This window comes from Poecilia formosa, unplaced genomic scaffold (genome assembly GCF_000485575.1).
Source record: "Poecilia formosa unplaced genomic scaffold, Poecilia_formosa-5.1.2 Scaffold460, whole genome shotgun sequence".
NCBI classification, from domain to species: Eukaryota; Metazoa; Chordata; class Actinopteri; order Cyprinodontiformes; family Poeciliidae; genus Poecilia; species Poecilia formosa.
The window spans coordinates 1-16,452 of NW_006800399.1; the positions used below are offsets into that span (position 1 = coordinate 1).

The 16,452-nt window shown below is 38.5% G+C and overlaps 1 protein-coding gene across 1 annotated transcript; it reads left to right on the forward strand.

Moving 5' to 3' along the window:
* Window positions 1-799: 799 nt before the first annotated feature.
* chrna4b (cholinergic receptor, nicotinic, alpha 4b) lies at window positions 800-16,101 on the forward strand. The gene is made up of 6 exons (XM_007577916.2): window positions 800-1,216; window positions 4,838-4,989; window positions 7,119-7,163; window positions 7,241-7,350; window positions 9,299-10,727; window positions 15,509-16,101. Exons 1-6 carry the CDS (start codon window positions 1,165-1,167, stop codon window positions 15,632-15,634), a joined length of 1,914 nt encoding a protein of 637 aa, XP_007577978.1. The 5' UTR covers window positions 800-1,164; the 3' UTR covers window positions 15,635-16,101.
* Window positions 16,102-16,452: the final 351 nt, after the last annotated feature.

Genomic DNA, 16,452 nt, shown 5'->3' on the forward strand with positions numbered 1-16,452 from the left:
CTGAGCTGCAATTTCCAAGCTTCAGAGCTTTTGCCTCACATAGCTCTCCTCACCAGTGACTCCCACCATCAGCTCCTTGGATCCTCATTTTTAGAACAACTGAAAGTAATATATTTACGTGATTATGCTATAAATGGCACTATGTTCCTGGAAAACATATAATACTGCCCCTTTAAGAACCAGCTGAATGGTTGCCATGGGAGATTAAATAATTGTTTTTGTTTTGCTATGATGAGGGAATAAGATTATAATATGATGTAAAACTCAAAAAGTTGATTTTACATAATACTGTCCCATTAAGACCAGCATGGTAGTAAAAGTGGCAGCAGGTGAGGGTCAGGTTGAGGTTAAGGTGGAGGAGGACTGGGAGGAGATTTACTTCTGGGAATCAGAATAGAGAAGAACCTGAAGAGCACAGATGTGCTATGACTCACTTTCACTTTTTTTTTTCTTTTTTACCACACTGGACCTTGACAGGTAGTAAACTGCACTCATACTGTAACAGTTCTCACATACAGAAAACACTGCACTGCTCATGTATGCTGTATATTCTCATTAGGGATCTCAGTTTGGGTTTCCTCACCTTCACACCATCCAGTGGTTGTCACAAAAGTTTATTCTTGATAGAAAAAAAAGCAAAGAAGAGGCAAAAAAAAAGAGAAGGTAAAGAGAAGGCAAGGGATGGATGGAGAAGGTGTGTTTTTCTCTTAGAAAGAGAGAGAGAGAGAGAGAGAGAGAGAGACAGGGGGAGGGGGACGAGGTGAGGAGGCGGAGAGATGAGAAGTGAGGGAGGGAATGATGTAGAAAGGGAGGAGAAGGATGAGCTACACTTGGATGAAGGACTCTAGACGAATGAGGAGAGACTTTTCAGAATTAGCTTCAGAGATGCTACTTTCCATGACTCTGGTCATTTAATCAGCTGTAAATATATACATCTATAAAAAACAACAACCAGCTGCAGCGATGGACAGATGGAGCCCTGAGGACAACTGGACACTCACACACTGACATGATTTCTCTCTATCTCTCCGGCTGTTGAAGCTGTGGAGAGCTGACAGAGTTTTAAGCTGTTTAAGCCTCCAGGATGAGCAACCGCCGGGTCTGAAATCCAAAAGAAGTTAAGAGGAAAGTTCAGGGACACGGCTGGAAACTGCTGGAGCCACAATGGAAATACACACCTGCCTGTGCTTGGTTTTCATTGCTGCAACTCCAAGAGGTAAGGTATTTAATTTCCTCAGCTGTGTCATCCCTGATTTCCTCTGGTAATGTAGATTACTATCCAAAAATATTAAATGAACAGAAAAACAAACAAACAAAAAGAGAAGCAGACAGAAATGAGCTTAACAATGAATCTTTGTTTTGCATCACATAATAACATATAATAGTATGGCTTTCGGTTTTGTTGTTTTATTTTGTAATTATATCACATAGTACAAAATATGCCATAATGTATTTTATTGCATCTCAGTTATCACATCTTGTTTCCTTGCATATAATAATCACACCACACCATATCATATTACATTGCATCATATCCCATTGTATCATATTTCACTGCCACATTACAAAGTATCAAATTGTATCATATCAATGCATAGTTATGCATTATATCACATTATATTATATCATAACACATCAGATTACATCACATTACTTACCAGCATATTGTTAGGAATCATAGTAAATCACTGTATTGGATCATATTGTACATAATTACATTATTTTTGTATTATATTGCTTCAGATTCCTTTATTGTGTCAAATTATATACCATCATATCACATATATTGTATCAAATCATATATCATATTGTATCGGAGTTTCATCATACGGTATTGTATCACATATCACTTTGAATCACATTGTTACATTGTACATCACACTGAACCAGATTGTATGTCATAGTATCACGTAATAACAGACATTTTATTTTATATTGTCTCATATTAAATACTGTATTGTATTGCATTACTTCAAATAACCACATTAGGTAGCTTTAGATCACACTGTATCAGAATTATATCAGAATTATATTGTCATATTTTTTAGCTTACATAATGAGGAAGTAGTGGACTTTTACCTGGATCCAGCTGAGCTAATCAGAGGAATGTGGAACAGCTGGGAGAGGAGACACTGATACTAATTACTATAGTACAATACGATACTGAGATAGGCACAGAGGAAACTACAAACCAAGAGGGAAATACACTAACACTAACAGAGGATGAACTAAAACACAGGACTTAATGAGTAGCACCTGTACAGCAAGACCTTTCTGACAATAATGAGCACAGAGAAATTAACTCTGTATGGCAAGACCTTTTAAAGGAATTCAGAAGTGAGTACAAATACAAAAAATAGAAAAACAAAACAAAAACAATGATCATAACATACATCGCATCGTGTTTAATCATATCGCTGTGTTTTAAATTGCATTGAATCGTATTACAACACTTTGTTATTTTATCACTATCTGATAGAGCTTGGGATCATACTCTTATTACAGACGACTCCCAATAATTCTCCAAAAACCCACATTTTTGTGAATGTTTTTGTAGCTCATATCAAAATATTCAAAAGAAAATGCAACTTGGGAAGCTGAAACACCTAAACGTAGCGTTACCTGATGCTGTTGGCTGGCGTTTGGAAAGCAACCAATCCAAGACCTGCATTTGTTTTCTTGATGCTAATTGGATGTATAGCTAAGAGTGGAAGTAAAGAAGATTGTAGGTGTTAAACTGCCAAAATGGTTTCTACTGTGTACTAATGTATATTAAGGTATATTTGGTGTTTGAACTAATGAAAGAGACAATTAAAAGTGTTTTCAGAGGGATTTTCAAGTATTTAAGGTTTTTATGTATCTGTGGGTTACCCCAGTGAATACTAAGGTTGCCTATGTATTTTTGTCCCTATTTAACTGTAGAAAGAATATTTATTTGTATCAAAAAGGCAGCAGAGGGACTTGCCTTTATGAAAAATAAAATTCAACCCTTCTTCCAATCTTCTTCTAACCCAAGTAATCTTTTTAAAGTCCAGCTATTCATTAAGTGAGTAAAGATTTTAGTGCTGAAGGCTAAACTCCCAATATGATTCATAATCTCGGACAAAAGCACAACCTTAGGAACACAAAATGTGTTTTCTACAGTTTTGGTTTTTAATTAAATAAAGTCAACCACTATCGCTGAAACGTTATTATAGCCTAGAAGTCATATGTCCTGTTTTGCTGCTGGTGCCACAGTGATCAGAGAGAGCGCAGACTTACAGAATGTCACAGCAAACAAATCTTGATCAGTCACACACAGACTGTCAGGACAGGAGCTCTCCCATCCAATCCCATTAGCTGCAAGGCACCTTTGGAGTCATCTGGGACGTCACTTCTTTATTAAATACATCAACCCACATGTCTCTGACCTGGCATGCATAAGAAAAAAATAATTAACATCAGTTTTCCATCAGAACATGCACAAACATTTCAAGGTTATCAGGTGTCTGGACTTGTCAAACAGACTCAGGTTCAAACAGCAATCAGAGGGTTGGGTTGTGGTGGAGGAGCTTGGGTAAAAAGACATATCAGTTTAACAAGATATTGATCCAAATCCTTTCAAAATGGCAGAAGCCAGTCTTCAGCCAGCCAAAGGACAGTCCATCAGTTTTGATTGAGTGGGCAGCAGATGTGAGCGAGGCACAGTGATGGCAACACCTGTGTCACCAATCTGAAACACGAGTTAATACAAACATCTTCATTCATGTTGTTCAAACACACCCGTTAAAATACATCCTGAAACTATTCACACCCTCTAACTGTTTCAAGTTCGGTTTTTTCCCACTGCTTGTTTTGTTTAAAATGAATCAAAGTCTATTTTTCTTTAACAGGAGCTGCAGTGTAATTATGTAAAATCAACTTTTTGTTATATTGTTATCAAAAACAAATCTGAGTGCAGTTAGCAAACACCTGGTGGAACTGCTGGTATGAACTGCTTCTCAGTCCCACGCTCCTAAGAGCAGTTAACAGAGAAACACTAGTTGCATTTACATTAATTGTAAAATTGTAAACAAAAACAAAAAAAGAAAAAGAAAAACATTTTAAAAAGCTGTCATGCCTGAATGTTTAAAAACACTGGATTAACAAGTTTTTAACTTAGAAAAAATCACACATCTTTGTAAAAGTTTATTTTTGCAATGTCATGACATTGCGTGAGAAAAACAATACTCTGATTTATGTGGGATACATATTTTATACAACAAAATGTGGGAAAAATTAAAGGGTGTGAAGGTTTTCCTTCCTGTTCCTTCAGTTCACTAAGCTAACTGTTAGAGACAGAAAAATGTCCCTGAGCCTCAGAACAATTGATATTTTTGCACAATGAGTTCAAGTAAAGAAAGACGAGACATTGAAAAATGTATTTTGGACAAACATAATGAAATATCAGAGACCAGCAAAAAAAAAAAAATCAAATAACTTCCAATGAAAATGGAATAGGGGAGGCAGAGGGGCATTTTGACTGAAACACTCATCCGTCCACTTTTGCTTTTCCTGTCCCGCGTCCCTTTGTCTCCTCTCCCAGATACTGTCTCATGTAACCACAGGCCACCTGTATAACAGAGGTCACCCTCCTTCCACATTACAGTCTGTGTTCTTCAGCGGAGCCACATCAGCTAAATTCACAGAGGATGAATGTGTTGTAAAGGAAAAGCAATATGCATTCGAATCAATGCAAGATTAGTCTATTTCAAGCATGAATATGAAAACAGAAACTCATTGCAAGAAATTTGCACATGTATAGCAGAAAGTCAAAGCTTTTTCTATTGATTTTTAATGTCTTCTTCTTTTCCTTCAGTGTACTCCCAGGTTGGACCTCGTGCCCATGCTGAAGAGAGGCTTCTTCAGAATCTGTTTGCTCATTACAATAAGCTCTCTCGGCCTGTGCAAAACACTTCAGACACGGTGCTGGTCCACTTCGGCTTGTCTATTGCTCAGCTAATTGATGTGGTGAGTGAAACCAAGCAGCTTTGTTACAGTTTTTCTGGACTGGTTCCTGACTCCACATTTTCAACAGTTAAAGAGACAGTTTTATGTAAAATAAACTTTTCTGAGCTTTGTCTCCTCTCCATTATTCCATTATTTTAGAACGTTATTCAAAAACAAACCTAGAGTGATTCTTTGATTCTTTCATGCATGTTTGAGAAATCCTTCAATCTCCAGGGATGATGCTCCTCCTCAAAGCTAAAATTTCCAAGCAACCCACAGAACAGGGCATTCTGGGTAAATTCAAACAAAGCAAACACATGTTTAGCACTAGCTGTAGAAACGACTTGTGGTCTTTTACTAAAAACCAGGGGAGAGAGTAGTTTTAAATTCTTGCCAGTACTATGACTAAAATAGTCAGAGACTCATTGTGCGAACCAAAACAAATAAAAACATTAATATTTTACTGTCCTATAGGCCACCTGTATGGATAATGTAGAAAGTAGAAGCACTTCCCAATGTGGAAAAAATATATTTTCTGTCATACAGGGTGGAAAGTAATAAGTTACATTTACATTTATTGATGTAATTTCAATTTGTCTAATTTGTCCTTTGAGTTGTTTACAAAACCAGAACTTTTACTTTAACTTGAATTTGTTTACTCTGTTACATTAAAAAAAAAATTGTAATAAGTTCTCATGGTGTTGCATCAATGGGAAGACAGGAACAATGAAAACCTGTCAAGTTTAGTTCAAGTTAACTTCTGACAAAAAGAAAAGATTTTGCTGTACTTAAGGCATCAATTTAACTCTAAGTATGAGAAAGGCAACAGGTTTATCATACATTGTAAACTTTAATATTTTAACAACAAATGTAAATGTCAATTTTATTAGGTACTTGTGATAATAATTTGTATTGATTAAAACTGAAAACAGAAAATCAGGCTTAGTTTGGAGTCGGTTATTTAAAACTATTTAATGGGAGTAACAAACAGCAGCTGATATAAGACATTGAGAATTAATGTCCATTTAAAGTACACATAATATTTTGTGTTGTTTATGATTTATAAATGTGCCCATTTAAATAAAAACAGTTTGACCAATGTGTACTCATTTCCTTTGCGATGAGTTGAACTTTGTTTTGCTCATCATAAAGCAACTAAAATAAAAATTTAATAAGGTACTAAGTACAGAAACTTTTTAAAATCAAAGATAACTGTAGTTTTACTTGAGTAGCCTACATTTTTTACCCTTTCCACCTCTGCTGGCATGTATAAACATTGATAAACTATTTTATACTGTAGCATCTACAGTAACTTTTTATCTTTGGCATATATTTCTATATTGGCTAAATTGTACTGGTAACACACATTTGAAAGCTCCATAGCTAATTAGGAGATTAGCTTCCACAGTAAATCACACTGCATTGGGGGACTGGGGGGCTTATGGTTTGCCATTATGTTCCTTTGCAGAAATGAATGTGTCTTTTCAGTTGCAATCCTTCTGTTTATCCAGACTCATTACAGCCAGCATGAACTGTCATCGAGAAAGTAAAACGCATTTTGAGACAGATCACTTATCAGCGGAAATGAAACCACAACAAAGGAGATTCTATTAGTTTCCACCAAATTAAATCCAGTTGCCAGATAATGCTAACGCACGCAGTAAATATTCACAGCTGTCATCCAAACAGATATCCAGTCACATTACGTCTTCCCAGAATATCTTCATTCACAGTTTCCAACACATCCACGTTTTATTTCATATATGCATGGAACACAGTTGTATATATCCACACAGTTTGCTTAAAGGACCTTATACATTATGCACCCTGCCTTACTTTAGGGAAAAATGTCCTCTTTTTCTTTTGACATTCGGTTAGCTGACAGCGCTTGCTCCAAATGCCTGGTTGTGAGTGTCAACTCCAGCTGAAATTGTTTTTTCCAATGGAGTGTATTCGCTGACTGCCTCATCTTACAGGCTGCTGGGGAAGAGCTGGAGAAAGCAGCTTTCCAGAAAAGTAGCAGGGCCCTTCTGCAGGAAGCTGATATTTTTATTTTCTTGGTGTGTTACACAATGAACCTCTGGAACTACTGATGTATTTACCTATGAAGAACTTTAAGCTGCAATAATTACTTTTCTTTCTATTAAAAGGATGAGAAGAACCAGATGATGACGACAAACGTGTGGGTTAAGCAAGTAAGAGATTATGAGAGAACCAGATAAACGCTGATCTAACACTGCAATGCATGAACATAATGGTTGTTTTTCTGCAGGAATGGAACGACTACAAACTCCGTTGGAACCCGGAGGAATACGAAAACGTCACGTCAATACGCATCCCGTCAGAGATCATCTGGAGACCTGATATCGTCCTCTACAACAAGTACAGATCAGTTTCAGTAGATAACCTAGAACCACTCCTCTGTCACCATTTTCAAAATCATGCGTCAAGTCACTTCCAGATTTTGATGACTTAACTCCAAACAGATGGCATGATGGGAGGAGAACGTGATGAATCTCTTTCCTTGTCATTTGCCCATTTCACAAAGTAATTTGATGGAAATGAATGTGAATCAGGTCAGCTTTAATGGAAAAGCTTAGAAAGTAATACGTGCTGTTAGGAGTGAGGGATGAACTGTAACTGACTGTGTCTACGGCAGCAACAGCAGATATGGTGTCTGCAGTGAAAAAGGTTCATTTGCTTCAAAATCAGGGAGGTTAACTAAATTTTAAAAAGTTGCTCCAGGAACAAAAACATGTTGTTGTTAATACATAATTGTAGTTTTAATTGAAACAGCAGGGCAACCATTTTGAAGATTTTCTTCATAATATTTTAATCCTTATTTTATCTTTTAAAAAGCAACAGGAATGGCTCATTCTGAATAAATCAAACCTATATTCAACTAACTTCAAAATATATTTACTAACATATTTGTTAAAACTGTCACTATGTTGTGACAGATAATTTGTGAAAAATATCAAACTCTTCTGCCTTCTCCCAGTGCTAACCAGAACCAACCAATCAGAGCCAGGAGGCAGGTCTTTGCACTGAAGTCTAACGCTAGTTAGCATGGCCACAAATAACAACAAATAAACGGTTTTATTGTAAGAGTAAGTCATTTTTGTGACATTAACATATTAAGCAGCGTGTACATGAGCTGGATTGACAGCGTTAAGACCCTCCCTCTGGCTCTGATTTGTTGTTTTTGGTCGGGAGTGCTGTAATTTAGCTACATTTAGCTACGCCAGTCACATGATCAATAACCAGATGTTACTTCTTCTGGCACAAACCAAGAAGAAGACAACAGAAAGTGGTTGGAGGAGGTTGGCGATGATGGTGCAGCGTGTTTTTTAATGACTTATTGCATGAACAAACTTGTTAATTTACTGATTTGAATTGCGTTTCTTGTTTAATGGAGATGCTACGATTGCGGAAATTATGTGCTTAGACTTTAGCAGAATATAGACAAAGTTTTGCTCCCATTTGTAATGGAAATACAGATAAAGAACTTTAAGATAAAAAATCCATCATGCAGAGCACAGTTTACTGTGGCTGAGATACCAGGAGACCAACAACATATATTTTTGTTTTTCATACTATAAAATGTTTTTATGTAGGATGAGCTGTTGCTTTCAACCTTTTACAGATGCATTCTTCAGATGACTCGGATGATGGGGTGTGTGTGACGCTCAGGTGTGTGATGGCAAATCTGCAATGAAATGAAAGCTTTAGTGTCCACAAAGAGATTAGCCAAATAAAAAGGGAGATAATTAAAGAAAGGAGAGTTGAACAGCTGCTGCTCCACCAGATCAAAGCTGTCATCAAAACTGGCATCAAAACAACATTTATGAATTATTTACTGATAACTTTTATTTTTCTTTAGGTGAGTTTTTTGCGCCTACTTATCAAACAACACAAATTTAAACCTAATATCTAAATTTGTAGTTTTATAATATTTTGTCATATGTATTAATAATTTAATTACAAAATTATTTAACCATTGATGTGGGACATCAATATATTGTGTTGTTTCTTCAACACTAATAAATGTGTATTCACAATCACAGCAAATCCTATTTAAATTAATAAAAACAAATAAATCTTTTTGCCATTATTTGGACCTATTGTATGAAATTTCAAATGTAACAATGTAGTTATTTCCATTTTACTTATTTTTTTTAATGCAGTAGAGATGTGGTTGAGAATTGGTAAAACCTAAGCCAATCCAAAATGCACCAAATGTTCAGAAACAGTCAGCACAACACACACAATGTTTTATCATCATGGCAAAGAGATAAACGTCTTTCCCATATGCCCCTCTCTTTTTCAGTGCAGACGGCGACTTTGCTGTGACTCACCTCACCAAAGCCCACCTGTTCTATGATGGTCAAATAAAGTGGAAGCCTCCAGCCATTTACAAGTCGTCGTGCAGCATAGATGTCACATTTTTTCCCTTCGACCAGCAGAACTGCAAAATGAAATTTGGCTCCTGGACCTATGACCGAGCCAAGATCGACCTGATCAGCATGGCCAGTGATGTCGACCAGATGGACTACTGGGAGAGCGGCGAGTGGGTCATCATCAATGCAGTGGGCAAGTACAACACGAAAAAGTATGAGTGTTGTACGGAGATCTACGCAGATATCACCTACTACTTCATCATTCGGAGGCTTCCCTTGTTCTACACCATCAACCTGATCATCCCATGTCTGCTCATCTCCTGTTTGACTGTTCTGGTCTTTTATTTGCCATCCCAGTGCGGAGAGAAGATCACCTTATGTATTTCAGTTCTACTGTCCCTAACCGTGTTTCTCTTGCTAATCACAGAGATTATCCCGTCCACATCATTGGTGATCCCCCTGATTGGTGAATACCTGCTGTTCACCATGGTCTTTGTCACACTCTCCATCATAATCACGGTCTTTGTGTTGAATGTGCATCACCGGTCGCCCAAAACTCATGGTATGCCTCACTGGGTGCGCAGAGTTTTCTTGGACTTGGTTCCTCGAGTCCTCTTCATGAAGCGTCCGCCAGGAACGGCGAAGCAGCACTGCAAGAAGCTCATTGAGATGATGCACCGCCCGACCATGATTTCCACAACAAACAACTCGCAGGCTTTTTGGATTGGTCTGGACACAGAGCTGAGACAGATGACACAGACAGACAACACGCTCCCAAAAACCACAACCGACAGTCCGAGAATCCTTGTTTGCTCACCGTCTCCACCTTCTTCTTTCCGAGAAGACCACTGTAATGACCATCCGCTCAGCACCAACATCTTCCACAGATCGGCCTCCGCCAAATACTCTGTCCTCACAGAAAAGCATTCCCTACGTGGACACAACTCTGCGACCATGTGCGCCTCTCAGTTGTCTTTGCCTCCGACTTTGCCTCTGGACTCCTTTCACAACTTGTCCAGTGAGCAGCCAAGTTCTCTGTCCCTCAACGGCCGTTCCCAAAGCGTGGAGCAAATGTGCAACCAGCACGATCAGGCTCCACCGACATCTGAGCATCTCTGCCGCTCACAGAGCTTCCAGTACTGCTGTCTGCATGATAATGGCTTACTGGGGTCTCCAAGGCAGCTGAAAGAAATTGTCTCTATGGAGCACTTGGCCAAATCCCCAACAAGAGTGCCAACCAAAGAAGCAAGCACCCAACAAGATACTCCCATTCCAGCAATTTCTCCAGCTATGCAACGAGCCATAGAGGGAGTTCAGTACATCGCAGACCATCTCAAAGCAGAGGATGCAGACTTTTCAGTAAGTTATAAGAATTTACTTTTTTTTTTTAAAACTCAAAAAGCCTTGGTGATAAAACAAGTAGTTAGGAGCAGAAAGAGCAGGTAACTTTAACTTATAGTTAAGGTAGGGACCTTAGCTATAAGGTCCCTACCTTTAAATGTGGTTCTGATCATGGCATGTGGAAAGTAATTTGTGAAAGCTGAAAGGTGAAGGACAAACGAAGATGTGTGAGGCCTAACAAAATTCTCATCCACAGACAAACAACGTCTTTAAGTCTTTTATTAGAAAACAGAGAAAAAAAGATCCAGCAAAGCCACAACTCAGGGCCTGAGATATCCATTATCCTTCAGCTGCATCTGCTCTGTGCCAAGTTTTCAGCTGATTGCCCTTAAGAAATCCACTTGTTGGTAAATTTTCTATAGATTTAATTGAAGAAATGGGAACAAAATTTGTCCTTGTGGCAAGCTGCTATAGAACAAATGCTTAAAGATCCCATTTGAAATTGGCTCTTTGTCCAAGATGCTGTTTTATGTCATCTTAACAATTATTTTATATCTACAGGCTCATATGTCGAAGTGAAGTGGCTTAATAAACAAAATAAACATTCTATTGAAAATGGTCAGTGGACTGAAAATGGGAGAGAATAGAATAGAATAGACTTTTTGTCCCCTAGAGCAGTGGTCCCCAACCCCTGGTCCACGGACCAATTGGTACCGGGCCGCGCAAGAAGTAATTAAATATTTCCGTTTTATGTATTATAAAAGTCTGGAGGATCTTTTATTTTGAAAATCCTTTAACCGGATTCTCTCGGTTACTTGCGCGCCAACACTGAGCCCACAAGCAGCAAAATGAGTAAGAAACGGATCAGATGTCTTTGGAAAGTTTCTTTGCAAAGGGGAAAAGGCCCAGAGAAGAGACAGGAGGATGGATTTATCCCGGACCAGTAGGTGAGTCAAACATTACAAACCGCTCTGTGTAACATGAGGCGACCGGCTGCTAATGAGGCAATGAAGCTTCAAACTGCTTCGCCACGTAGAGACCAAGCAGGCTGTGGATATAAGCAACACTTCGGGTGTCATTGCCTCCATCACTCCCTGATGGGACCGTCTCGTTGCAGAGAAACAAGCTCAGGGCTCCGTTAGTCATTATCGTGAGTTAAAATGTTCACGAAAGAAAAATGTTCATTTTTGTGGCGCATCTGTATCTTATTTTGAAGGGATATGTAAACGTTACCATAGCGACCAGAGTCGTTTGGGCAGTGGAGAGGAGATGAGTAGAGCTTGTGAGTCTTAAGTCTGGTTTAGACGGAAAGATTTAAGGATTGTCGGCCGATTCTCCAAACCTCACGAACCGATTCCAGAGGATAATCCAGTAAAACCCCCAACATCGCATACGGGAATTTAGAATGACCAAATACGGATGACGATGTAGAAGCAATAGTGATAGTTTGTGGAGTCATTTTAAGAGATAAAAGACGAAGAAAAAGAAAAGGCGGTGATAAAAGACGACGGGAGCAGCTGCTCTATTTGCTGCACTATGATTTGGAGGTGACTACTTTTTCATAGTTAACATTTTTAACTGAATAAACATAATAAACATATATAACAATGACCTTTACATATAATAATAAACATTTCCACATATCATCTCCGATATCCACCGGACTCTCAGTTGCTCGATATGTCAGCTGTTTGGGATTCCCCTCTGTTCTGACGTCACCGCGTCACCTGCTGTCACATTCAGCAGGTTGTATTCTCGTTCCCAGTCAGGGAAAACCCCACAGGCTGCGATAAAAGGGCCAAGACAACCCAAATTGGGTTTATTCAGGATTTAGCCGCAACAAAATTTCCAAGTCTTGACCGGTCCACGGTAATAAAAAGGTTGGGGACCAATTTCCTAGAGGACATTTGTCATGTACTCCAGAGTGTATATTGCATAATAGTAGTTGCCCAAACAGACAGTAAATCCATGTGCACATCATATGCATAGTTAGAAACCTGAACAACATACACAACATTTTAAAAACAACACAATCCAAAGTACTGCTAACCTTCCAGCAACCTGTTATCTGTTTAAAACTTTGATTCAAAATGTTTATGGAGATGAGTGCAAAAGAGTATTTAAAACAGTTCAATTTAGTTTTTGGGATTTGTACCTTCTACTGATCTCATATTCCCCACACAGGATGTGGAACAGATCCAACAATACCCAACAAACAAGAAAGGCCCTAAGAAACCTTAAGAAACTTATTATAGTGAGCACTTCAAAAGATTACCAAAATCTGTCTAAATCTGTCAAAATATATGGAAAAATGTTGGACACTATGAACTCCAGTAAGTAAATTAGATTGAGGACATTAAGTGATCTCTTTTAAAGACAAGCTTTCGGTTTCTTTCTCCTTCAAACATCCTAAATGTGAGTTTACAGTGAAAAGTTATTCTCACTGCCTTCCACATTACAGATGAGATATATCTGAGTACACTGTGACCTGGGAAAGGTAGAAGGACGTCCTCTCTGCAATGTAAAGTGAAAGACGTCTACCTACATCTGCTTGTAAACCAACTGAGACATTTTCAACTGAATTTAAAGACAAACCGGTGTTTGCTGCTGAATTACCACTTCTGTGTGTCTTGCTCCTGATGCTACAAAAATGTCCATAATACACGTCTTCAAAATAATTTCGTCATCATATTAAATACAACTCTGGAGTTTCCATAGTCTATTTTTCCTGCTGTGTGCCTCAAAAAACACACTATTAGAAAAAGCTAGTGCTGTGCTTTGAACCAAAGCATAAAGAAGAGATTTCATTTTAACTAGGCATGTCTCATTCAGGATTTCTTTTCTCCTCATATGGATCCATTTCATGTATGTGTAGACATCAGGAGATACTTTATTAAAGTTAATAAAATCAAAGTCATGTTTTGGCTTGAAAACTGCAGTGTTAAAGTGCAGTTTCATTTCATAACCAATGACATTCTGGATAGGGCAACCCTTCTATTTTTCCTACAAAGCTCTCTTTTCTTACTGCAGCAGATCATTTGTCCCAACCAGTTTCTGCAGATCAGTCTCAGTATGGTGGTATGGTAAAATCAGCCAAAACTTCTGGCTCGTTTTATTCTCTTGTCCTCCCGGATTCAATGATTCCATGTGTGGAAACAAAAGCCACATAGAGATGAGAGTCAACACTCCACGTCATACAGTTTCAGAGTTTATTCTAAAATTTTAAAGTATAAAATAACATTGACAACACAGACACTTCAAACACACTAAAACACAGATTCATTTACCTGAGACAAATGGAAAAGAAGAAGAAAGAAAGAAAATCAAAGATGTCTTTGGAAAGTTGCAAAAGCAAATCTAGTTTGTTCCTCATATGCACAAACTTTTATAGTAAAGGCGTATTCTTCTCTTTAATTTATTCAAATAAGGCGTATCTTTCCTCATCCAACCAGGAGCTGTCTTGGACCCTCTTAAAAGTTAGCTTTATTTTATAATTGGGGCCTGCCTATGCAATGCATGGCAGGAACCTACTGTTCTACACCCAATAAGCGGTCTCTTTATATCTTCATTTATTTTTCTTCCATCACCATTAATGCGACCCAAACCGCTGCGTGCACCCCCACAAAAGTGGTATCAAAACATTCAGCTTGATCCCAAGAAAGGAGCTATTTACTTTTAGTGAGATTTTGAGTTAAAATGGCGACATAAATTGCAAAAAATTAGCAAAAAATGAGACTAAGTGTCTCACAGAGGGCTTATGTTTTTTTGTCAGGGTCCTTGAGACCGACGCTGGGTTTCTCATAAGGATAGAAACTCTTTCTACCATACTGAGAGAGAGAGCCCAGGTGTCGATCGTTACTTACCATAGCAACGGGGGCCAGACAGGCAGTGACAAGTCTCACAAACAGACACAGAGAGGCCTCGCAATGCATTGTTATGAGCTTCTGTCATTGGACTCTGGTAGTGCAATGCTCCAACTTTGCAACATTTTGGAACTGCATGGATGCTTACTCAATGCATGAGTCCAGTGGTGCAAGCTTGCTGGCTTGCATGGATGTGTTACTGGTTAAGCGTCAGAACTCTAAATCCAAAGAGACGTACACATGTTGGGCAGGCCCCAGTTAAAATTTTTTAGGCATTTAATATGTCTAGTTAATGACCTGCTGTTGTTGATGGAACCATAGATGTGGCTCTGTCTAAACATCCTGAAGGAGAAGGTCTAACCATCATTCTCGCTCAAACACACCTGGATTTTGAAGTGTCCTACTTAAAGTCTAGACTTTAATCCTACTAAGATGAAGAGGCGTGTTTTTTAATCACGTAGTGCGTGAACAAACGTATTGACACGTGTGATTTTAATTGTAATTAAGAATTCATTTCTTATGTAATGGAAACACAGCAATTGCGAAGTTGTGTTTTTTTGTACATTTATAATGGAAACACAGCTGGTGATGTAGCGGTGATACGCTGCTTCACATCCAGGAGCAGTGGAAATCCAACTCAGGAAGAACAGATGCCTGTCAGTGGAAAAAGTAGAAATACTACATTACAATGAACTACAGCCACAGGACGCCATTCATAAAACAGCAGGACCTCTATAATTTGACCATGAATATTTCATGGCAAAGATTGAGTGACATTTAGAAGGAAGCAGCCTCTTGCTGAAAAATGGCATCATCCATTCAAGACAGATCAATCAACGATGGAAACCACCAGCTGCTAAACAGAAAAGTGGTGTGGTGTGAAATTTGAAATATCCCTATGTGTATTTTTTATTTTGTTTTTGTCCTTTCTGCCAGGTGAAGGAGGATTGGAAGTACGTGGCGATGGTCATTGACAGGATATTCCTCTGGATGTTTGTACTGGTGTGTATTCTGGGATCTGCGGGGCTCTTCCTCCCTCCCTGGCTGGCTGGGATGATCTAGCAGCTTTGAGGAACATGAGAGCTGGCTGGCTTGTGACAGGCTTGTCACATGTAAGAAAAAAAGGTTTATTGTGAATCTTTTTTCTTTCTGTTTCGGGGAACTCCATGTCACAGTCTTTGCCCTTATCCTTTGTAATCAAAAGGTTACCCACTGAGGAACAAGATGGAATATCTATCACTGATCCCTGTGGACACATACATTCTTTATGAAGGCAAAAGATCAACAACGAAAATACACTTCAATGCCACTCCATCCTGACTCTGAGCTGCACAGCTCAAACTGTCACGCTGTGATAAAACATGTGAAAAGCTGAATCCTGATACACCAGAAGACTTAACATCCAGATTGCTAATAATAGGACAATATGAGGTGGAATACATCCCAACAATACCAACATTGCAGTGTCTGGGTAGAACAGAGCTGACAATGAACTGATGTCATGAGATATTCATAAAGTAATGTTTCTGTGAAAATTTGTCTGAGTTTTTCCTTGGGATGGATATTTTATTTGTTTTAGATAGATGTGACTAACCTGATGTTAAATGTTGAATTGTGTCTGTTCTCTCAGGCTTCATAAGCATTCTGTTCTTTCATTAATGGCCACATGCACAGATAAACACATACACTTTTAATATTTTCCTTGATAAGTATACACATGGACATGGTGGCGTGCTGTGAGGTTTCAGTCAGGGTCTTCAATAGACGTCAACTACCTGAACAATATACACGTGCAGGACGATGCAAAAATTATGCAACACACCAAGCACCAGGATAATATGCAAATAAATAAAAATATGCCAAAAAAGCAACAATGGAGC